The following is a 16,973-nucleotide window of genomic DNA, read 5'->3' as shown; positions in this document are numbered from 1 at the left end:
GAATACTTAACGCACATACTTTTCAAGGATTTTAAGGACTTCTTTTTGCATTTTTGGGGAGAGTTTTTCTCTCAAGAATTTATTAAGGAGTTTTATAAACTACGCACATTCTAAACACCATAACATTGTTGGATCGGTTTCTGTATATTTATAAAGAATAGGCTGCTGTAATGTAGTTTTTTCCAGTCTCTAAAGGTTTATTACCAGTATTCTTGTGGCTTGTTTCTCTGCAGAAGTTTACAGTCTAAGCGATGAGATAGGACATATTTAAACATACTTAGCTTCACAGGGTATAAACTAGCATCCACAAACAGTCAGTAATTTGAAATGAAAGGAGAGCCCACATGACGTTGGCCTACCCACCACGTGTCATGAAGATAATCATTTACAGGGTCTAAAATGTCACAATTTGATAATAAAGCAAATCTTACACTAAAGAATGCTATTTTTTTCTACGGGAGAAATACGACCATTGTTGTCAGGAGGTAGACACGAAACGTTTAGATAGTAAATTTCTTCAGTGCAGGTTTGTGTTTTCTGAAAGATGGCCAAGACAATGTTAAGGGCTTCACTAGGTGTCTGACTTTGCTTTTCTATATACCATGTTTTTTTTCTAGCATAGACAGTAGAGTTAAAGCTCTTTAGGTGACCTAAACAGAATGTTAAAAAGTAAAGCACATAAAAATATTTCAACTTGAAGAACTGTTCAAAGAATGAAAGGATTTTCCAAGTGCAATACTATCCTTTTTTGCACCAGAGTAAAGCTATGAAAGCCCTTAGCAAATTTTCTAGTCTTTCTGCAACAGTAAAGAATGCCTACTATCCTAACCTTAAGAGGTAGCACCCTACCTACCCCTGAAGTTATGACAGACCACAGGATGGTCTGTGCATGTTGTCTTCTTTTTTTAAACCCCATCAATGAGTATTAAAGAGTGGTCCACACACACAGTTCTATTTTTTTGGTTTCCCCAAATGATCACCATAATATGATATGCAACTTAATAATTTGCTTGTCTTCGCAAAATGGGTTAGTAATGAGGCCCCATTTCTATCTTCTGTTAATGAGGTATACAAAGGCGCCAGACTACAAGTGAATATTCTAGGGATACTTGTAGACTGGCTGTTAAAAACTTAAAACACATTCTCTAATAAATTCAGTGTTATAAACAGCAGTTAGGTCTGTAAATGCATACAAGCAGTATTAGTATTATGGACAAATCTGGCTGTTTCTCCCTGTAATTAAAAGGTGGTTTGGAGTCTTGGAGACTACTGGTAAGGAGAAGAAAACTTGAAGCAGCCATCAGAGAACCTAGGAACCTAAGAGTTTATGTGGCTGTCAGATAAGAAAAGGAGATCCTCTTAAGAGTGGTCATTCACTTATGAGATAATCTTAAAAGGAACTTTAAGGGGAGGGCTTACCAGAACAGTTCTATATCCTAGCCTACCATCCTAAAGTATAATCTGTTTGAAAAATAATCTAGAATACAAGAATTTAAATGAATAAACCATTAATGTTTGAACAAATGTTTGTCAAGCAAAGCAGAATTCAGTAAGAGAGTCAGGTGTCTCTTTTCAGGCTTTAATTTAGTTACCCTACAGGTATTAAGTATTTATTTAGGTAACTCCACATCCTTATTGTCATAAAGTATTAGTCAACATTCACTGTCCTATGTAATATCAGAAATGTAAAATTATTATTATAAGGTAATTCCTGTTTAGTTAAAAACAATGACAGGTTTCTTTAAATTTCTCACAAGTTTTCCTTGACTTTAGTAAGTTTTAACAAAATTACATTTTTGGTACTGATTGATTCAGTATTTTCTTACCCGTTCAATTTTTTCTCTGGTTCTTTCAGTTCCTACAGGAACTTCATGAATGTGATACTGGCAGCAAAGGTAACTCATGACAGGGTCAGGGGCATCAAACAACTCTCGCAAATAAGAGAAAAATCCATATTGTCTGAAAGGAAAAGCACCTTTTAGGATTTTCTTCTTAAAACAGCATTAAAAAAAAAAACTCATAGTTGACAAGAGAATAAACAATAAATAAAACATAAATGAATGATGGTACAGAAGTTAGTCACTTAAGTGATTTTATTTCCTGATCAGATGATTCATTTCCTGATCAGAGAAGTTTAATATTTATAATTACAAACTATTAATCTCTTCTTTTGTGGTTTCTACCATTGCTTTTATACAGAGTTAAGACTTTATTTACTTGTAGGCATTTTATAACTGTAGTATTTCCATTTGATCCTTCTGGAAATTACTTTTACATTATGAAGTAATTTATCCTTCTACTTCCCCAATAACTAACCAACTATTTTAGGAGCTCACTAAGTAGTCCAATATTATTCCAATGATTTGAAAAATTACCATCATATACTAAGAATACCACAATCTGTTCCTGGGCCTAGATTTTGCCTTTTTAGACTTAAGTAGAGATCCTAAAAGGGAATAATACAGCCTATAACAAATGTATTCGTGTGACAAAGAGATAATTTACATATATTTAAGAGACAGATGATTATTCAATATTCAAAAAACAGCTTAGTTCTAATACTATTGTCAAGACTTACTTCAGGTCATTCAAAGATCTTGAAGGCGCTTTGTCTGCATATGAACTCTTAGGAGCAATAACAGCATTTACTCTTAATTTTTTATTGTCACGAACCTTAATATAAGGAAAATAAAATACTACTTTAATTACCAAATACTTTAAATGAAGATTTTTAAAGTTATGATATTATTCTTACTGGCATTCATGGGATGATCAAAAAATTAAACACTGACTAGATACTTAATGGTACTCATAAGAAAAACTTTTTAGTGTGATATTAATAGCTATGTGTTTTCACAGAAAGTACATTTCTTTTATTATTTTCCCTGATAAAGTCTATCAAACAGATAAGGAAGCAGTAACACCAAGTCAGAACACAGAATGACAGGACACTTGCCAAGTCATTTTATGATTCCAGTATAATCCTGACAAAAACATTACAATATCCCTCCTGAACACATAAACAAAAATCCTTAACAGAATATTAGTAAACAGAATCTAGCAATACATAAACACTGTACATGACTCAGTCAAGTTTATCCCAGGAATATGAGATTGGTTGACTTTGAATGCTACATCAGTCTAACTAACTGTACTGTCAGAATAAAGTACAAAACCATAAGATTATCTCAGAATTTTCAGTTAACTAAGAATAGAAGAAAACTTCCTACATGTGATAAAGGGCATCTATGATAGGCATATAGCAGACATAATACTTAATTGTGGATTAAAAGTGCTTCCCCCCTAGGCTTGGGAACAAGTAGGGACATCAAATCTTACCACTTTTTTTCAGCATTGCCCTAGAAGAGCTAGACAATGTAGTGAAGCACAATTAAGGGGTAAAAGATTGAAAACGAACAAGTAAAAAGATCTGTTTGCAAAGATGGTAATTTTCTACACAGAAAGTCCTATGGAATCTATAAAGCAACTACTAGAATTCAGGATATGAATTCAATAGTGTCACAAGATAGAGGTCAATGAAAAAAATCAAATTATGTTTATGTACTAGCAGTGAACAACTGAAAAATGAATTTTAGAAATCCATTTCTAAGAGTGTCAAAAAGACATTAAATACTTAAGAACATATTTAACAAAAGATGTATAAGACATCAACACAGATAAAGGTAAAATACTGCTGAGAGACATGATGGGATGATGGACTGGAGGGATTTCATGGTGGCACAAATAGCACTGCTGAAACTACTTTCACAGCCTAGTATGCTGTGACTACTTTCACAGTATTTTAGGCTTGAACAAATCAGTAAATAAACTGATGGTAAGGGGGAGAGGGAGGTATTTTTCCACAGCTACAGTAGGAAATTACAAATATGCAAAGGAAAAAAAGTAGAAGGTACCCTGTTGTGTTCGACTGTAATTTGAAGCATCAGTGTGAACTCCTGGTGCCCTTATGCACTTTTGTTCTCCAGATAAATATAGAAATAAATATGGGTATAAGAGTTTGCACGTAAGGACTTAGAAACCATGAGAGACTAGCAGCAATGGACACATCCAGCACCCAGATCCTAAGTTTCTAATAACCAGGGTTCTTTGGGGAAAAGGCTGATGTTTAAGCCCCAGACAGAGCAAAGATAAAGTTAAGTCAACATGCTTGCTCTGCCAGAAAGTAAGCAGTGCTCAAAATACACTGGCAAAATACCACACAGGAATCAGCCTGAAGGTCTCACTGGAATCTGGAACAATTTGAGCATTCAAATAGAAAATGATAGTCATGGATTAAAATCCATAAGATGTAAAATCCTATGAATCTATATGATATAATAAATGAGTAAATAAATGGAGAAGAAAAAGCACTATCTTATAGTGTTAGTTGCTCAGTCGTGCCTGACTCTTTGCAACCCCACGGTCTGTCCATGGAATTCTCCAGGCAAGGATACTGGAGTAGGCTGCCATTCCCTTCTCCAGGGGATCTTCCTGACCCAGGGATCAAACCTGGGTCTCCTGCATTGCAGGCAGATTCTTTACCACATGAACTACCAGTGAAGTCCAAATAAATGAAGAAGAAAAAGCAGTTCCTCATATAGTCGAATACCAACTAATAAATACAGAAAGAACAATTAGAATCATTAATGGTTCTTAAACCTATTAGGTAGTTCCATGAAAAACAGAATATTTTAAAAATCTCTCCACATACATAATTACAAACAGAAAAATAGTTGTACTATAATGCTTATTTTTTTTTCACTTTTGAACTTTCTACTTTGTATTCGGGTATAGCTGAGTCAGTCTCGTGATAGTTTCAGGAGAACAGTGAAGGGACTCAGCCATACACATACATGTATCCATTCTCTCCTAAACCCCTCTCCCATCCAAGCTGCCACATAACAGAGTTTCATGAGCTATACAATAGGTCCTTGTTGGCTATCCATTTTAAATACAGCAGTGTGTACATGACCATCCCAAACTCCCTAGCTATCCCTTCCCTCTGGCAACCATAAGTTCATTCTCTAAGTCTGTGAGACTCTGTTTTTAAAGTTCATTAGCATCATTTCTTTTTAGATTCCACATATAAGGGATGTCATACAGTATTTCTCCTTCTCTTGACTTACTTCATTAAGTATGACATTCTCTAGGTCCATCCATGTTGCTGTAAATGGCTAAAATGCTTGTTTTGAAGAAAAATTTCTTCCAAGTAATTTATATATTAGGGGACAATTTAAATAGTATGTGACTCTCATAGTTACTTATGTGCAATTACATACATAAGAAAAATAAGGTTTTCTCTAGGTGAATGCAAAAAAATTACACCCAGCTGAATGAAGCTGTGTGGGAAGAGACATAATTTGTACACAAATACTTTTTCTCAAACATCCACCAGCTACCTCAGTTCACCACATATTATGAGACACACTCAACCACAGCTGGTGTTACAACTTTTCATCCAATTTCTGATAAATGCCTTGTAATTGCTTAACCCACAAAACAATTCACAAACAGAACCCCTACAATGCTTACTTCCAGAAGCCAACTTCAATAAGGCACAGTACACGGAGCACAGCCAATATTTTACACTAACTTTGTAGGGTATGTAATCTGTACAAACATAGATTTACTGTGTTGTAAACCCAAAACTAGTAAGTCAACTATACTTCGATAAATAAATGAAACTGAAAAAGCACAGACTTAGAGAACAAACTTACGGTTACCAGGGGGAATGGTGTGGGGAAGGGATAGAGTAGGAGTTTGGGATTGACAGGTACACACTGCTGTACTGAAGAGAGGGAACCAACAAGGACCTACTGTGCAGCACAGGAAACCCTGCTCAGTCCTCTGCAGTAACCTAAATGGGAAAAGAATCTGACAAAGAATAGATACATGTATATCTGTTATATAACTGAATCACTTTGTTGTATTTCTGAAACTAACACAGAACTGTTAATCACCTATACTCCAATATAAAATAGATATTTAAAATTATTTTAAATTAAAGCAAATAGAACAAAAGGCAAATAATTAGTGAATCTGGGTAAAAAGTATACACCTGTCACATGTATGACTCTTGCAACTTTTCTGGAAGTCTGAAGTTATATCAAAATAAGTCATTAAAAAAATAGAGGAGTGTAGGCACAGATAAAACAATATTGGCCCTGAATCAACGGTCTTAGTATGCAGCTCATTTAAGTTTAAAAATCTATTGTCTTAATGGTTACGCTAAATAAAATTGTATTATACAATGAGAAAGCAATTTCCTTTTCAATTCCCTTTCAATATTTCCAATCATACCAATGACATATGGTTCAGCATATCTTTAACTCCTTATTATGTCCTTTAAAACAAAATATCAGATTATCTGCTTTCAGGAAGCAACAACACAGATACAGGATTTACTAACACTGTTGTTCTTATTTTTACTGTTATGCAAATTATTTTTCTAATTTGGTAATGACATTATACTTCCTTTTAAAATATTTCATTTCGGGAACAAGAAGTGATTTAAAAAAAATTTAAACAATAGTATAGTTAGGACCTAGAAATGATAAAAATTGTGATGGCAGTACATGTGTGCTGTGTGTGCTAAGTCGCTTCGGTCGTGTTTGACTCTTTGCAACCCTATGGATTGTATCTCGCCAAGCTCCTCTGTCCATGGGATTCTCTAGGTAAGAACACTGGAGTGGGTTGCCATGCCCTCCTCCAGGGAATCTTCGAAACCCAGGGATCAAACTCTTGTCTCCTATGTCTCCGGCACTGCAAGCCGATTCCTTACCACTGAGCCACTGGAGAAACCCCATGCAGTACATGGTAGTGTATAAAAATGGCAACACCATGAAGAGTTGTTTCCGTTTTGGCTCAGCCTCTTCATTCCTTCTGAAGCTATTTCTCTGCTCTTCTCCAGTAGCATGTTGGACATCTACCAAACTGGGGGGCTCATATTTCATTGTCATATCTTTTTGCCTTTTCATTCCGTTCATGGGGCTCTCAAGGCAAGAACGCCTAAGTGGCTTGCCATTCCCTTCTCCAGTGGACCACGTTTTGTCAGAACTCCCCACCATGACCTGTCCGTCTTGGTGGCCCTACGCAGCATGACCCATAATTTCACTGAGTTAGAGAAGGTTGTGATCCATGTGATCCGTTTGGCTAGATTTTTGCGATTGTGGTTTTCATTCTATCTGCCCTCTGATGGATGAGGAAAGAGACTTGTGGAAGCTTCCTGATGGGAGGGACTGGCTGTGGGGAAAACTGGGTCCTGTTCTGGTGGGCGGGGCCATGCTCCAGTAAATCTTTAATCCAATTTTCACAGCCCCACAGCTGATGGGTGGGGCTGTGTTCCCTCCCTGTATTGTGGCTTGAGGCCAAACTATGGTAGGGGTAATGGCAGTAACGGGAACCTCCTTCAAAAGGACTTATGCCAGCATGCGCTGCCTCCCAGGAATGCTGCAGTCAGAGGCCCAGCCCTGCGGTAGGCCACCACCGACCCACGCCTCTGCCAGGCTCCCAAACACACAGGTTAAGTCTGCCTCAGTTTCTTGTGGCGTCACCGCTCCTTTCTCCTGGGTCCTGCTGTGCACAAGATTTTGCTTGTGTCCTCCAAGTGTCTCTGCTTCGCAGTCCTATGGAAGTCTGCAATCAAATCCCACTGTCCTTCAAAGTCAAATTCCCTGGGGGTTCTCAGTCCCTTCGCTGGACCCCCAGGTTGGGAAGTCTGTTTTGGGGCCTAGAACTTTTGCAGCAGTGATTCAGAACTTCTTTGGAATAGTTGTTCTCCAGTTTGGAGAAGAGTAGAGAAATAGCTTCAGAAGGAATGAAGAAGCTGAGCCAAAGTGGAAACAATGCCCAGTTGTGGATGTGTCTGGTGGTGAAAGTAAAGTCCGCTGCTCTAAAGAACAGTATTACACAGAAACCTGGAATGTTAGTTCCATGAATCAAGGTAAACTGGAAGTGGTCAAACAGAAGATGGCAGGAATGAACATCAACATTTTAGGAATCTGAACTGAAATGGACAGCAACGGGCGAGTTTAATTCAGATGACCACTATATCTACTACTGTGAGCAAGAATCCCTTAGAAAGAACGGAGTGGCCCTCACAGTCAACAAGAGAGACTGAAATGCAGTACTTGGGTGCAATCTCAAAAATGACAGAATGGTCTCTGTTTTCAAGGCAAACCATTCAATACCACAGTAATCAAAGTCTATGCCCCAACCACTAATGCTGAAGAAGCCTAAGTTGAACAATTTTATGAAGATCTACAAGACCTTCTAGAACTAACACCAAAAAAAAAAAGATGTCCTTTTCATCATAGGGGACTGGAATGCAAAAGTAGGAAGTCGAGAGATACCTGGAGCAACAGGCAAGTTTGGTCCTGGAGTACAAAATGAAGCAGGGTAAAAGCTAACAGAGTTTTACCAAGAGAATGCACCGGTCATAGCAAACGCCCTCTTCCAACAACACAAGAGATGACCCTACACATGAACATCACCAGACAGTCAATACAGGAATCAGACTGTTTATATTCTTTGCAGGCGAAGATGGAGAAGCTCTATACAGTCAGCCAAAACAAAACAAGGAGCTAACTGTGGCTCACATCATGAACTCCTTATTGCAAAATTCAGACTTAAACTGAAGAATGTAGGGAAAACCACTAGGCTATTCAGGTACTTCCTAAATCAAATTCCTTATGATTATATAGTGGAAGTGACAAATAGATGGAAGGGATTAGATTTGATAGACAGACTGCCTAAAGAACTATAGACAGAGGTTCGTCACACTGTACAGAGGTGGTAACCGAAACCATCCCCAAGCAAAAGAAATGCAGGAAGGCAAATGGTTGTCTGAGGAGACCTTGCAAATAGCCGAGTAAAGAAGAGAAGTGAAAGGTAAAGGAGAAAAGGAAAGATATACCCATCTGAATGCAGAGTTCCAAAGAATAGTAAGGAGACATAAGAAAGCCTTTCTAAGTGAACAATGCAAAGAAACAGAGGAAAACAATAGAATGGGAAAGATTAGAGATCTCTTCAAGAAAATTAGAGACACCAAGGGAACATTTCATGCAAAGATGGGCACAATAAAGGACAGAAAGAGTACAGACCTAACAGAAGCAGAAGATATTAAGAAGAGGTGGCAAGAATATGGGCTTCCCTTGTGGTTCAGCTGGTAAAGAATCTACTTGCAATGTGGGTGACCTGGGTTTGATCCCTGTGTTGGGAAGATCCCTTGGAGAAGGGAACGGCTACCCACTCCAGTATTCTGGCCTGGAGAATTCCATGGACCATACAGGCAATGAGGTTGCAGAGTCAGACACACAGGCAAGAGTACACAGAAAAACCATACAAAAAAGATCTTCATGACCCATATAACCACGATGGTGTGATCACTCACCTAGAGCTAGACATCCTGGAGTGTGAAGTCAAACGGGCTTTAGGAAGCATCATTACGAACAAAACTAGTGGAAGTGATAGAATTCCAGCTAAGCTATTTCAAATCCTGAAGGATGATGCTGTTAAAGTGCTGCCCTCAATATGCCAGCAAATCTGGAAAACTCAGCAGTCACAGGACTGGAAAAGGTCAGTTTTCATTCCTATCCCCTGAAGGATGATGCTGTTAAAGTGCTGCCCTCAATATGCCAGCAAATCTGGAAAACTCAGCAGTCACAGGACTGGAAAAGGTCAGTTTTCATTCCTATCCCCAAAAAAGACAAGGCCAAACAATGTTCAAACTACTGCACAACTGCACTCATTTCACATGCTTACAAGGTAATGCTCAAAATCCTTCAAGCTAGGCTTCAACAGTATGTGAACCAAGAACTTCCAGATGTACAAGTTGGATTTAGAAAAAGCAGAGGAACCAGAGATCAAACTGCCAACATCCACTGGATCATAGAAAAAGCAAGAGAATTCCAGAAAAATATCTACTGCTTCACTGACTATGCTAAAGCCTTTGACTGTGTGAAAGTGAAAGTGAAGTCGCTCAGTTGTGTCCAACTCTTTGCAACCCCATGAACTGCAGCCATTTCCTTCTCCAGAAGATCTTCCCAACCCAGGGATTGAACCCAGGTCTCCCACATTGTGACTGTGTGGATCACAACAAACTGTGGAAAATTTTTCAAGAGATGGGAATACCAGACCGCCTTGCCTGCCTCCTGTGAAACCTGTACGCAGGTCAAGCAACAGTGAAAACCAGATATGGAACAACAGAATGGTTCAAAATTGGGAAAGGAGTACATCAAGGCTGTATACTGTCACCCCGCTCATCTAACTCCTATGTAGAGTACATGATGTAAAATGTCGGGCTGCATGAAGCATAACCTGAAATCAAGATTGCTGGGAGAAATATCAATAACCTAAAGATACGAAGATGACACCACCTTAATGGCAGAAAGCAAAGAGGAATTAAAGAGCCTCTTGATGAAAGAGGAGAATGAAAAAGTTGGCTTAAAATTCAACATTCAAAAAACTAAGATCATGGCATCTAGTACCATCACTTCATGGCAAACAGATGGGGAAACAACAGAAACAGAGACAGACTTTATTTTTGGGGGCTCCAAAATCACTGCAAATGGTGACTACAGCCATGAAATTAAAAGACACTTGCTCCTTGGTAGAAAAGCTATGACAAAGCTAGACAGTCTATTTAAAAGCAAAGACATTACTTTGATGACAAAGGTCCATATAGTCAAACATGCTTTTTACAGTAGCCATGTATGGATGTGAGAGCTGGACAATAAAAAAGGCTGAGTGCCAAAGAACTCATGCCTTTGAACTGTGGTTCAAAGGCTCAGTTGGAGCCTTTGAAGGAGACTGGAGAAGACTTCTGATAGTCCCTTGGACAACAAGGAGATCAAACCAGACAATCCTAAAGGAAATCAGTCCTGAACATTCATTGGAAGGACTAATGCTGAAGCTGAAGCTCTAGTACTTTGGCCACCTGATAGGAAGAGCTGATTCACTGGAAAAACCCTGATGCTGGCAAAGATTGAAAGCAGTAGGAGAAGGGGACCAGAGGATGAGATGGCTGGATGCCGTCATCAACTCAATGGACATGGGTTTAAGCAAACTCTGGGAAATAGTGAAGGACAGGGAAGCTCAATGTGCTGCAGTTCATGGGGTCACAAAGAGTCTGACACAATTGAGTGACTGAACATCAACACAGTTGAGCAACTGGTTTGTAAGTTACCAAAGGATGGGAAATGGTACTCTAGAAGATATAATTACAGATTACATACAATAAACTTCATAATTTAAAATACACACACAAAAAATCACACATGTAAGCAGTTCTAGTCCTAATGATGAAATGCAATGGATAGTTCTCATAATACAAGAAAAATAAAAGGTCAAATTTCCTGGAAACTATGTCATATTGTCATATTGGGGCTTCCCTGGTGGTTCAGTGGTAAAAGAATCTGCCTGCCAATGCAGGAGATGCAAGAGACACAGGTTTGATCCCTTGGTTGGAACATGCCCTAGAGAAGGGAATGGCAACCCACTCCAGTATTCTTGCCTGGGAAATCCCATGAACAGAGGAGCCTGGTGGGCTACAGTCATGGAGTCACAAAAGAGGTGGACACGACTTAGTGACTAAACAAAAAATGTCTCATTATAAGGTTCAAATTCTTGGCACAGAGGAAGCATGAGTTTCTGAGGCAAATCCAGTTACTCAGTGTAGGCTAGGCTGGTCATCTGCAAAACAGAAATCATCTAATTATACCTGACTCCAGGCCCTTCACACTGTGCCATGTCTCACAGAGTTCTCATCCAAGTAAACTACTTTTTCAGTGACATCAGGTCAAGAACCCAACTGTTTAGACTTAAATAGCTCTAAATACACAAATGCTTAACTTTTTGGAGTCCATTTTATACTTCCGTAGATTCAGCCTTTTTATCTGGTCATCATATATTCACATTCCCTGCCAACTCCCAAACCAGAAGGAGGTCAATACAGTGACTGTCAAAGAAAGTAAAGATTTTTTTCCAGTAACTTGTGTACCAGAGAAATAGAGGACCACTTAAGCTGATTCAGGGTCCTGTCCTTACTTAGACTTACTAGAAAAATTTAAACCAAAACAAAATCTAAACGTCATCTTTCCAGGGTTTTTTAAAAAACAGAAGGCATATTGCAAAAGGAAAAAGAAATCTTACTGACAAAATAGTTAACATACATAGCTCACAATATATATTAATATTATACAGTGAAAACTATAGTACCTAACACTGCTCTTAACTTTTTCATTTAATAAGTTATTTAATCATCATGACCAGATTTTGAAGTAGATATTACTCCATTTTATGGTGAAGAAATTAAGAAACAAAGCATTGAGTTTTTGAAAACAGCAGCAAAGCCAGAATTCAAAGTCTGGTAGCCTGTCTGTTGAGTCTATGCTCATAACTAAGCCATGTTGGTTTCTAGTGGCTTAGATTCTTGGTCAGCGGTGTTTTTCTAGTCAGATATAGGATTCTCACTCTTTTTAAAGTTTTATTTATTTGGTTGCACCATGCAGCCCATGGGACCGCAATTCGCCACCAGGGACTGAACCTGTACTCCCTGCACTGGAAGTGCAGTCTTACCCACTGGACCATCACGGAAGTGCAGATGTTTTATTTATAAGAAGAAGCAATATTATATTAATTCCCTCTCCAAAGAAAAACTGAGTTCATTCCAATACATTTCCAAAAAGGATGTCCAAGACCAAAGGCTCATCATTAAGATGTTTCTTTTTCTTAATGTGACATAATTACTTTATATTAATTCCAAATTATAATTTCAAAATATGTTACAGATGGAATTACGGCCTGTTTGTCCTCTTGTAAAACAAATTCCATTCTCAATAATGGCACCGAAAAGAAATTAGTGAATTTGAATGATTTTATACAAGAGTTATTGCTGGTAAAATAGGCCATTATCATTTTTTGCTCCAGGATGAAGTTAAAAACTCAAGCACTGGAAAATAAGTGTGAAGTGAGTTAAAATATGCTGGTCAGTACTTGCCTCTTTGAGGAAAACCTCCATATCTTCTTGACTTTCAAACACAAAAGCTCTCAGGTCATTTGATGGAATATGATTTTCAATGTATTTGGCATTTTTATTATCTTTCATATTTATCTATACAAAACAAAAAGAAAAGCTGATTTTCATGATACCCAAACTGATTACTAGAATGTAACTATATCTAACTTAGATTTATTTAATTAGGTTAAATTCAATCCTTGAGAAAAAAGTAGATCAAAAAAGAATAGTTTGGTATTGAAAAGTCAACATCTTAAAACACCTGTTTCACTTACTGTCCATACATAGTAAATAAAGCAAAAGCTAAGACTTTAACAGCACCTAATGCATACTGTCTTTAAGAGAAATTCATACTATCCATAGCAAAAACTAATTAGTATAAAAACACAAAGGCCTAAATAAAATTTTGAGACTAATGAAAAAAACTTGCTATGGATTAATTATAACTATTAGTGCTTTCAAGAGAAACCTTAGGTTTATACTACAAGAGCATAAACTTAATCACTTATTTTAAAAATACTGACCAACAGACATTTCTGCATGTGAGGCTCAGTGCTATGGAAAATACTAAGATATCAATAGTTTAAGAGCTAGGACTCTAGGATCCAACAGATGTCACTTCCATTCCTATCCTGATCTTGATCAAGTACCACCTAAATCTCTGAAAGCTTTAGCTACTTTATCTGTAAAATGGGTAAACAGTTTATATTTCATGGGACTTAAAGTGGATTAAAAGAAATAATATAAAAAAATTAGTACAGTGCTTGTCACATAAATTATTGGTCAGTATTACTTGAAATGACAGAGTATCAATCAGTATAGAAACATGGGAAAACTGATATACAAACAGAAAAAAAAAAAATCACAGCCATATAGAATATTGTTACACAGACATAAATGCTATAGACATTAGATGCCTATTGTTCCATAATTTTTTGGTATAAACTACTTTGTTGGAAGGAATGGAAAAAATGAAAAAAAATAAAGTGGGTAAAGTAACCCCAATATCACCATAGGAAAATGTCTTTTTTTTTTTTTTTTTAAATAGATAAGCCAATCTAGGACTTAGCTCTCAATATCATTCTCCCCCAGGATACACTTATCAGAGATTTTCTGCCATGTCAGACTCTGGGGCCCACACATTCTGTAAGTTGGTTACATGGACATCTAACTCTGAGATGAATTTCACCTGCTTGTTTAGGTAATGAATCTCAAAGAAGCCACATAAGTAGGGGTCATTTTTGTCACTGGTCAGTTCCTGCATTTCCTGTAGTAATTGACAATTTTTTCCAAGTGTATACACATTCCATTGCTGATATCCTGAAGGAAGATTTGGCCACCCTGTTGGTTTTGCACCTTGATCAGCTTTTTAGTGAACTCTTACTCCTTATGAGATTAGTGAAGAAAATATTTGGCAAAGTTCTATCAAAGCCACATCTTCACAAAATACTAAGACATAGACAGGTACCCATAGGAGGTGTAGCACTCCAAGATGTTCTGGTAGTTAACGGCAGACTCCTGTTTCACTATTTTTTAAAATGAAACCTTTCTAATATCTATCCTGTAATCTGTTTTAAAATTCATGAATGTATCATAAATGCCCCCCTTATATTAGTAAATAGAGACCTGTGGCAACACTTTAAGGTCTATGGAGGTAGAGTTAAGTGTGGGCAGGATACAGCTGGAAGGAGGTGGTAGGAAAGGTAAAAGGTTATTCCAGGAAAGGATAAAATAACAGAGTATCTCCCTTTATCTCAGACTCAAATGTAATTTAAAAAGTAAATACATGCCAGCTAGTAATCTGACTTGGTGACTGACTACTATCAGGAAATCAAGTGACAAAAAGATGACAGTATTTTGAGGTTGGCATTTTAATAAAAAATCTGTTGAAAATAACACTTGCATTATAATTTATTATACTAACAGTCACGTATTTTTCTCGTGTTTTCTTTCAATCCTTACTAGATTAATAAAAACAATAATGTCTGCATCCAAAAGAGGTATTCCCTTCCTGATCTGGCAAAAATATTCTAATAGTACATATTTGAGCAAGAAGAGAACACAGTATCATGCATACTAGTTTTGCTAATACGATGCACGTTATAATAAAAGACAAAGAACTATATGAAATGATTTTGAATAAAGTGTATTACAAACAGGAGTTACAGAAAACAGAACTTGTCATGAATCCTGCAAGGATCTGCAATGAATTCTTTCCCAAAGTTAAAAAACAATCACCTAGTAAAAATGATCCTTTTATCGTTTTGGGGTAACTTTTAATGTCTAACATATCATTAGCAAAGTGTTTTTATCTTTTCATTCCTCCTCACAGCCCAACTTACTATTATAAATATTTTAGATGGAAATCTTCCTATTAAATCCACACCCACATTTCATTAAATAATTTACCAAACACAGCCTGCCCTATTCTTGATGACCCATGGTCACCAATAAGATCTATCAAATGTTTATGAAGTCAATAAATTTGTTGGTTTTGACTCTCAGAATCCTCAGAATGCTTCCATTTTTGTAGCAGATGATTTTCTTGTCTATCCTGTCAGATATCCCCTTATCAGTAGCATATATTTACAGAAGTTTTCTACCCCTTTGGCAGAATTTACTATACTGCCTATTGTAACTGAAAAATTATAACAGCAATTGCCAAAGGAACCAGCTAACCAAATTTATACATGATTCTTGGATAATAAGCTGCCAGTTTCATACTTCTATCAAAAAACAGTTGAAAAGTTTATTATCAAAGACCCTTTAAAAAGGGTGCAGATTCAGCAGCATACCAGATCTCATGTGCAGATTCAGCAGCATACCAGATGCCACAAGTCTACTAATAGAAAACTAGGGTGTTAATAAGACTAAGAATTCTTAAATCAACAAAATCTATAATGATTATAATAAAACTAACAGATATTACTAAGGTGAACAAATTTCTTACCGTGAGCATTATGGGCTCACAGACTCTTTGTTTAAATTTGTCTCTATTATTTCTTAGCCATAAAACAGCATCATAGGTATCACGATATCTCTGTCTCAGTTTATCTTCTTTTTGATTCATAAGATTGTCAAAACGTACAATATGATCATCTACACCTAAAATTGGAAAAAAAAAAAAACATTATTTCTCTGAAAACTTTAATTAGTAAAATAACCTATTAATAATACAAGAGTATCTTAGATCTGAAAGCTATAAATATCACTCAGAAAGTATCCAGCATAGTGAAAAAGACCCACTGTGGACAAGTCATTCTCAAATTTCCAAACATCTGGGATAAAAGATGATCTTTAAGGTATCAAAAATAAACAGGTCATGTACAAAATAATGAGAAAACACTAGACTTCCTATCAAAAAACAATCACAATAGGTGTTCAAAATTCTGAGAAAAATTGTTTTCAGGCCAGATTTTTATATACAACAAAAAAGGGGGGTAACAGAACAAATATTTTCAGGGATGCAAAGACTCAATTCTCAAATATCTCTTCCTAGGAGGCTACCTGAAGATGTACTCTTGGAAAATAAGGAATTAAAAAAAAAAAAATGAAAACACAGAATTCAGCAATAGCTTTTTATCCAACACAGAAAAGGTGTGAGAAAAGTCCTAGGTATCAGTCATGTAACAGACCTTGAGAACAATCAGTTTAGATGGGAGGGGGAAGACAGAAGGTTTCAGAACTCGAAGATAATTTTGTTCCCAATTAAGGAAATGCCAAACTAAATGGCATTTCTAAAATATGGTAAATTAAAATCCTTAAAAAGAATTATCAATGAATGGAAATTAGGTCATAATATACTACCTGGCTCTGTTGTGAACAAGTTTTACTGTTGTAATAACATAAATAATACTTAGTATTTCTAGCTGTTAGAATTAACCCATAAACAGAACATGTAACATTTAATTATGGTTCTCAGTAAAATATATTTCAGCCTTTAAACTATAAAAACCAG

General features: G+C 36.7%; 1 protein-coding gene across 2 annotated transcripts in view; it reads right to left on the bottom strand.

Moving 5' to 3' along the window:
- SMC5 (structural maintenance of chromosomes 5) overlaps positions 1 to 16,973 on the bottom strand; it is a 106,978-nt gene that overhangs the window by 17,378 nt on the left and 72,627 nt on the right. For both annotated transcript variants that reach the window (XM_061132559.1, XM_061132560.1), the window contains exons 10-13: positions 15,966 to 16,120; positions 12,998 to 13,111; positions 2,579 to 2,673; positions 1,827 to 1,959 (exon numbers count right to left, since the gene is read on the bottom strand). In XM_061132559.1, the coding sequence (XP_060988542.1) occupies positions 1,827 to 1,959; positions 2,579 to 2,673; positions 12,998 to 13,111; positions 15,966 to 16,120 (497 nt within the window). The remainder of the gene's footprint in view (positions 1 to 1,826; positions 1,960 to 2,578; positions 2,674 to 12,997; positions 13,112 to 15,965; positions 16,121 to 16,973) is intronic.

Source organism: Dama dama, chromosome 29, assembly GCF_033118175.1.
Source record: "Dama dama isolate Ldn47 chromosome 29, ASM3311817v1, whole genome shotgun sequence".
In the NCBI taxonomy this organism is placed as follows: domain Eukaryota; kingdom Metazoa; phylum Chordata; class Mammalia; order Artiodactyla; family Cervidae; genus Dama; species Dama dama.
The sequence above is the reverse complement of the archived record's forward strand: the minus strand, read 5'-3'. Positions and strand labels throughout refer to the sequence as shown.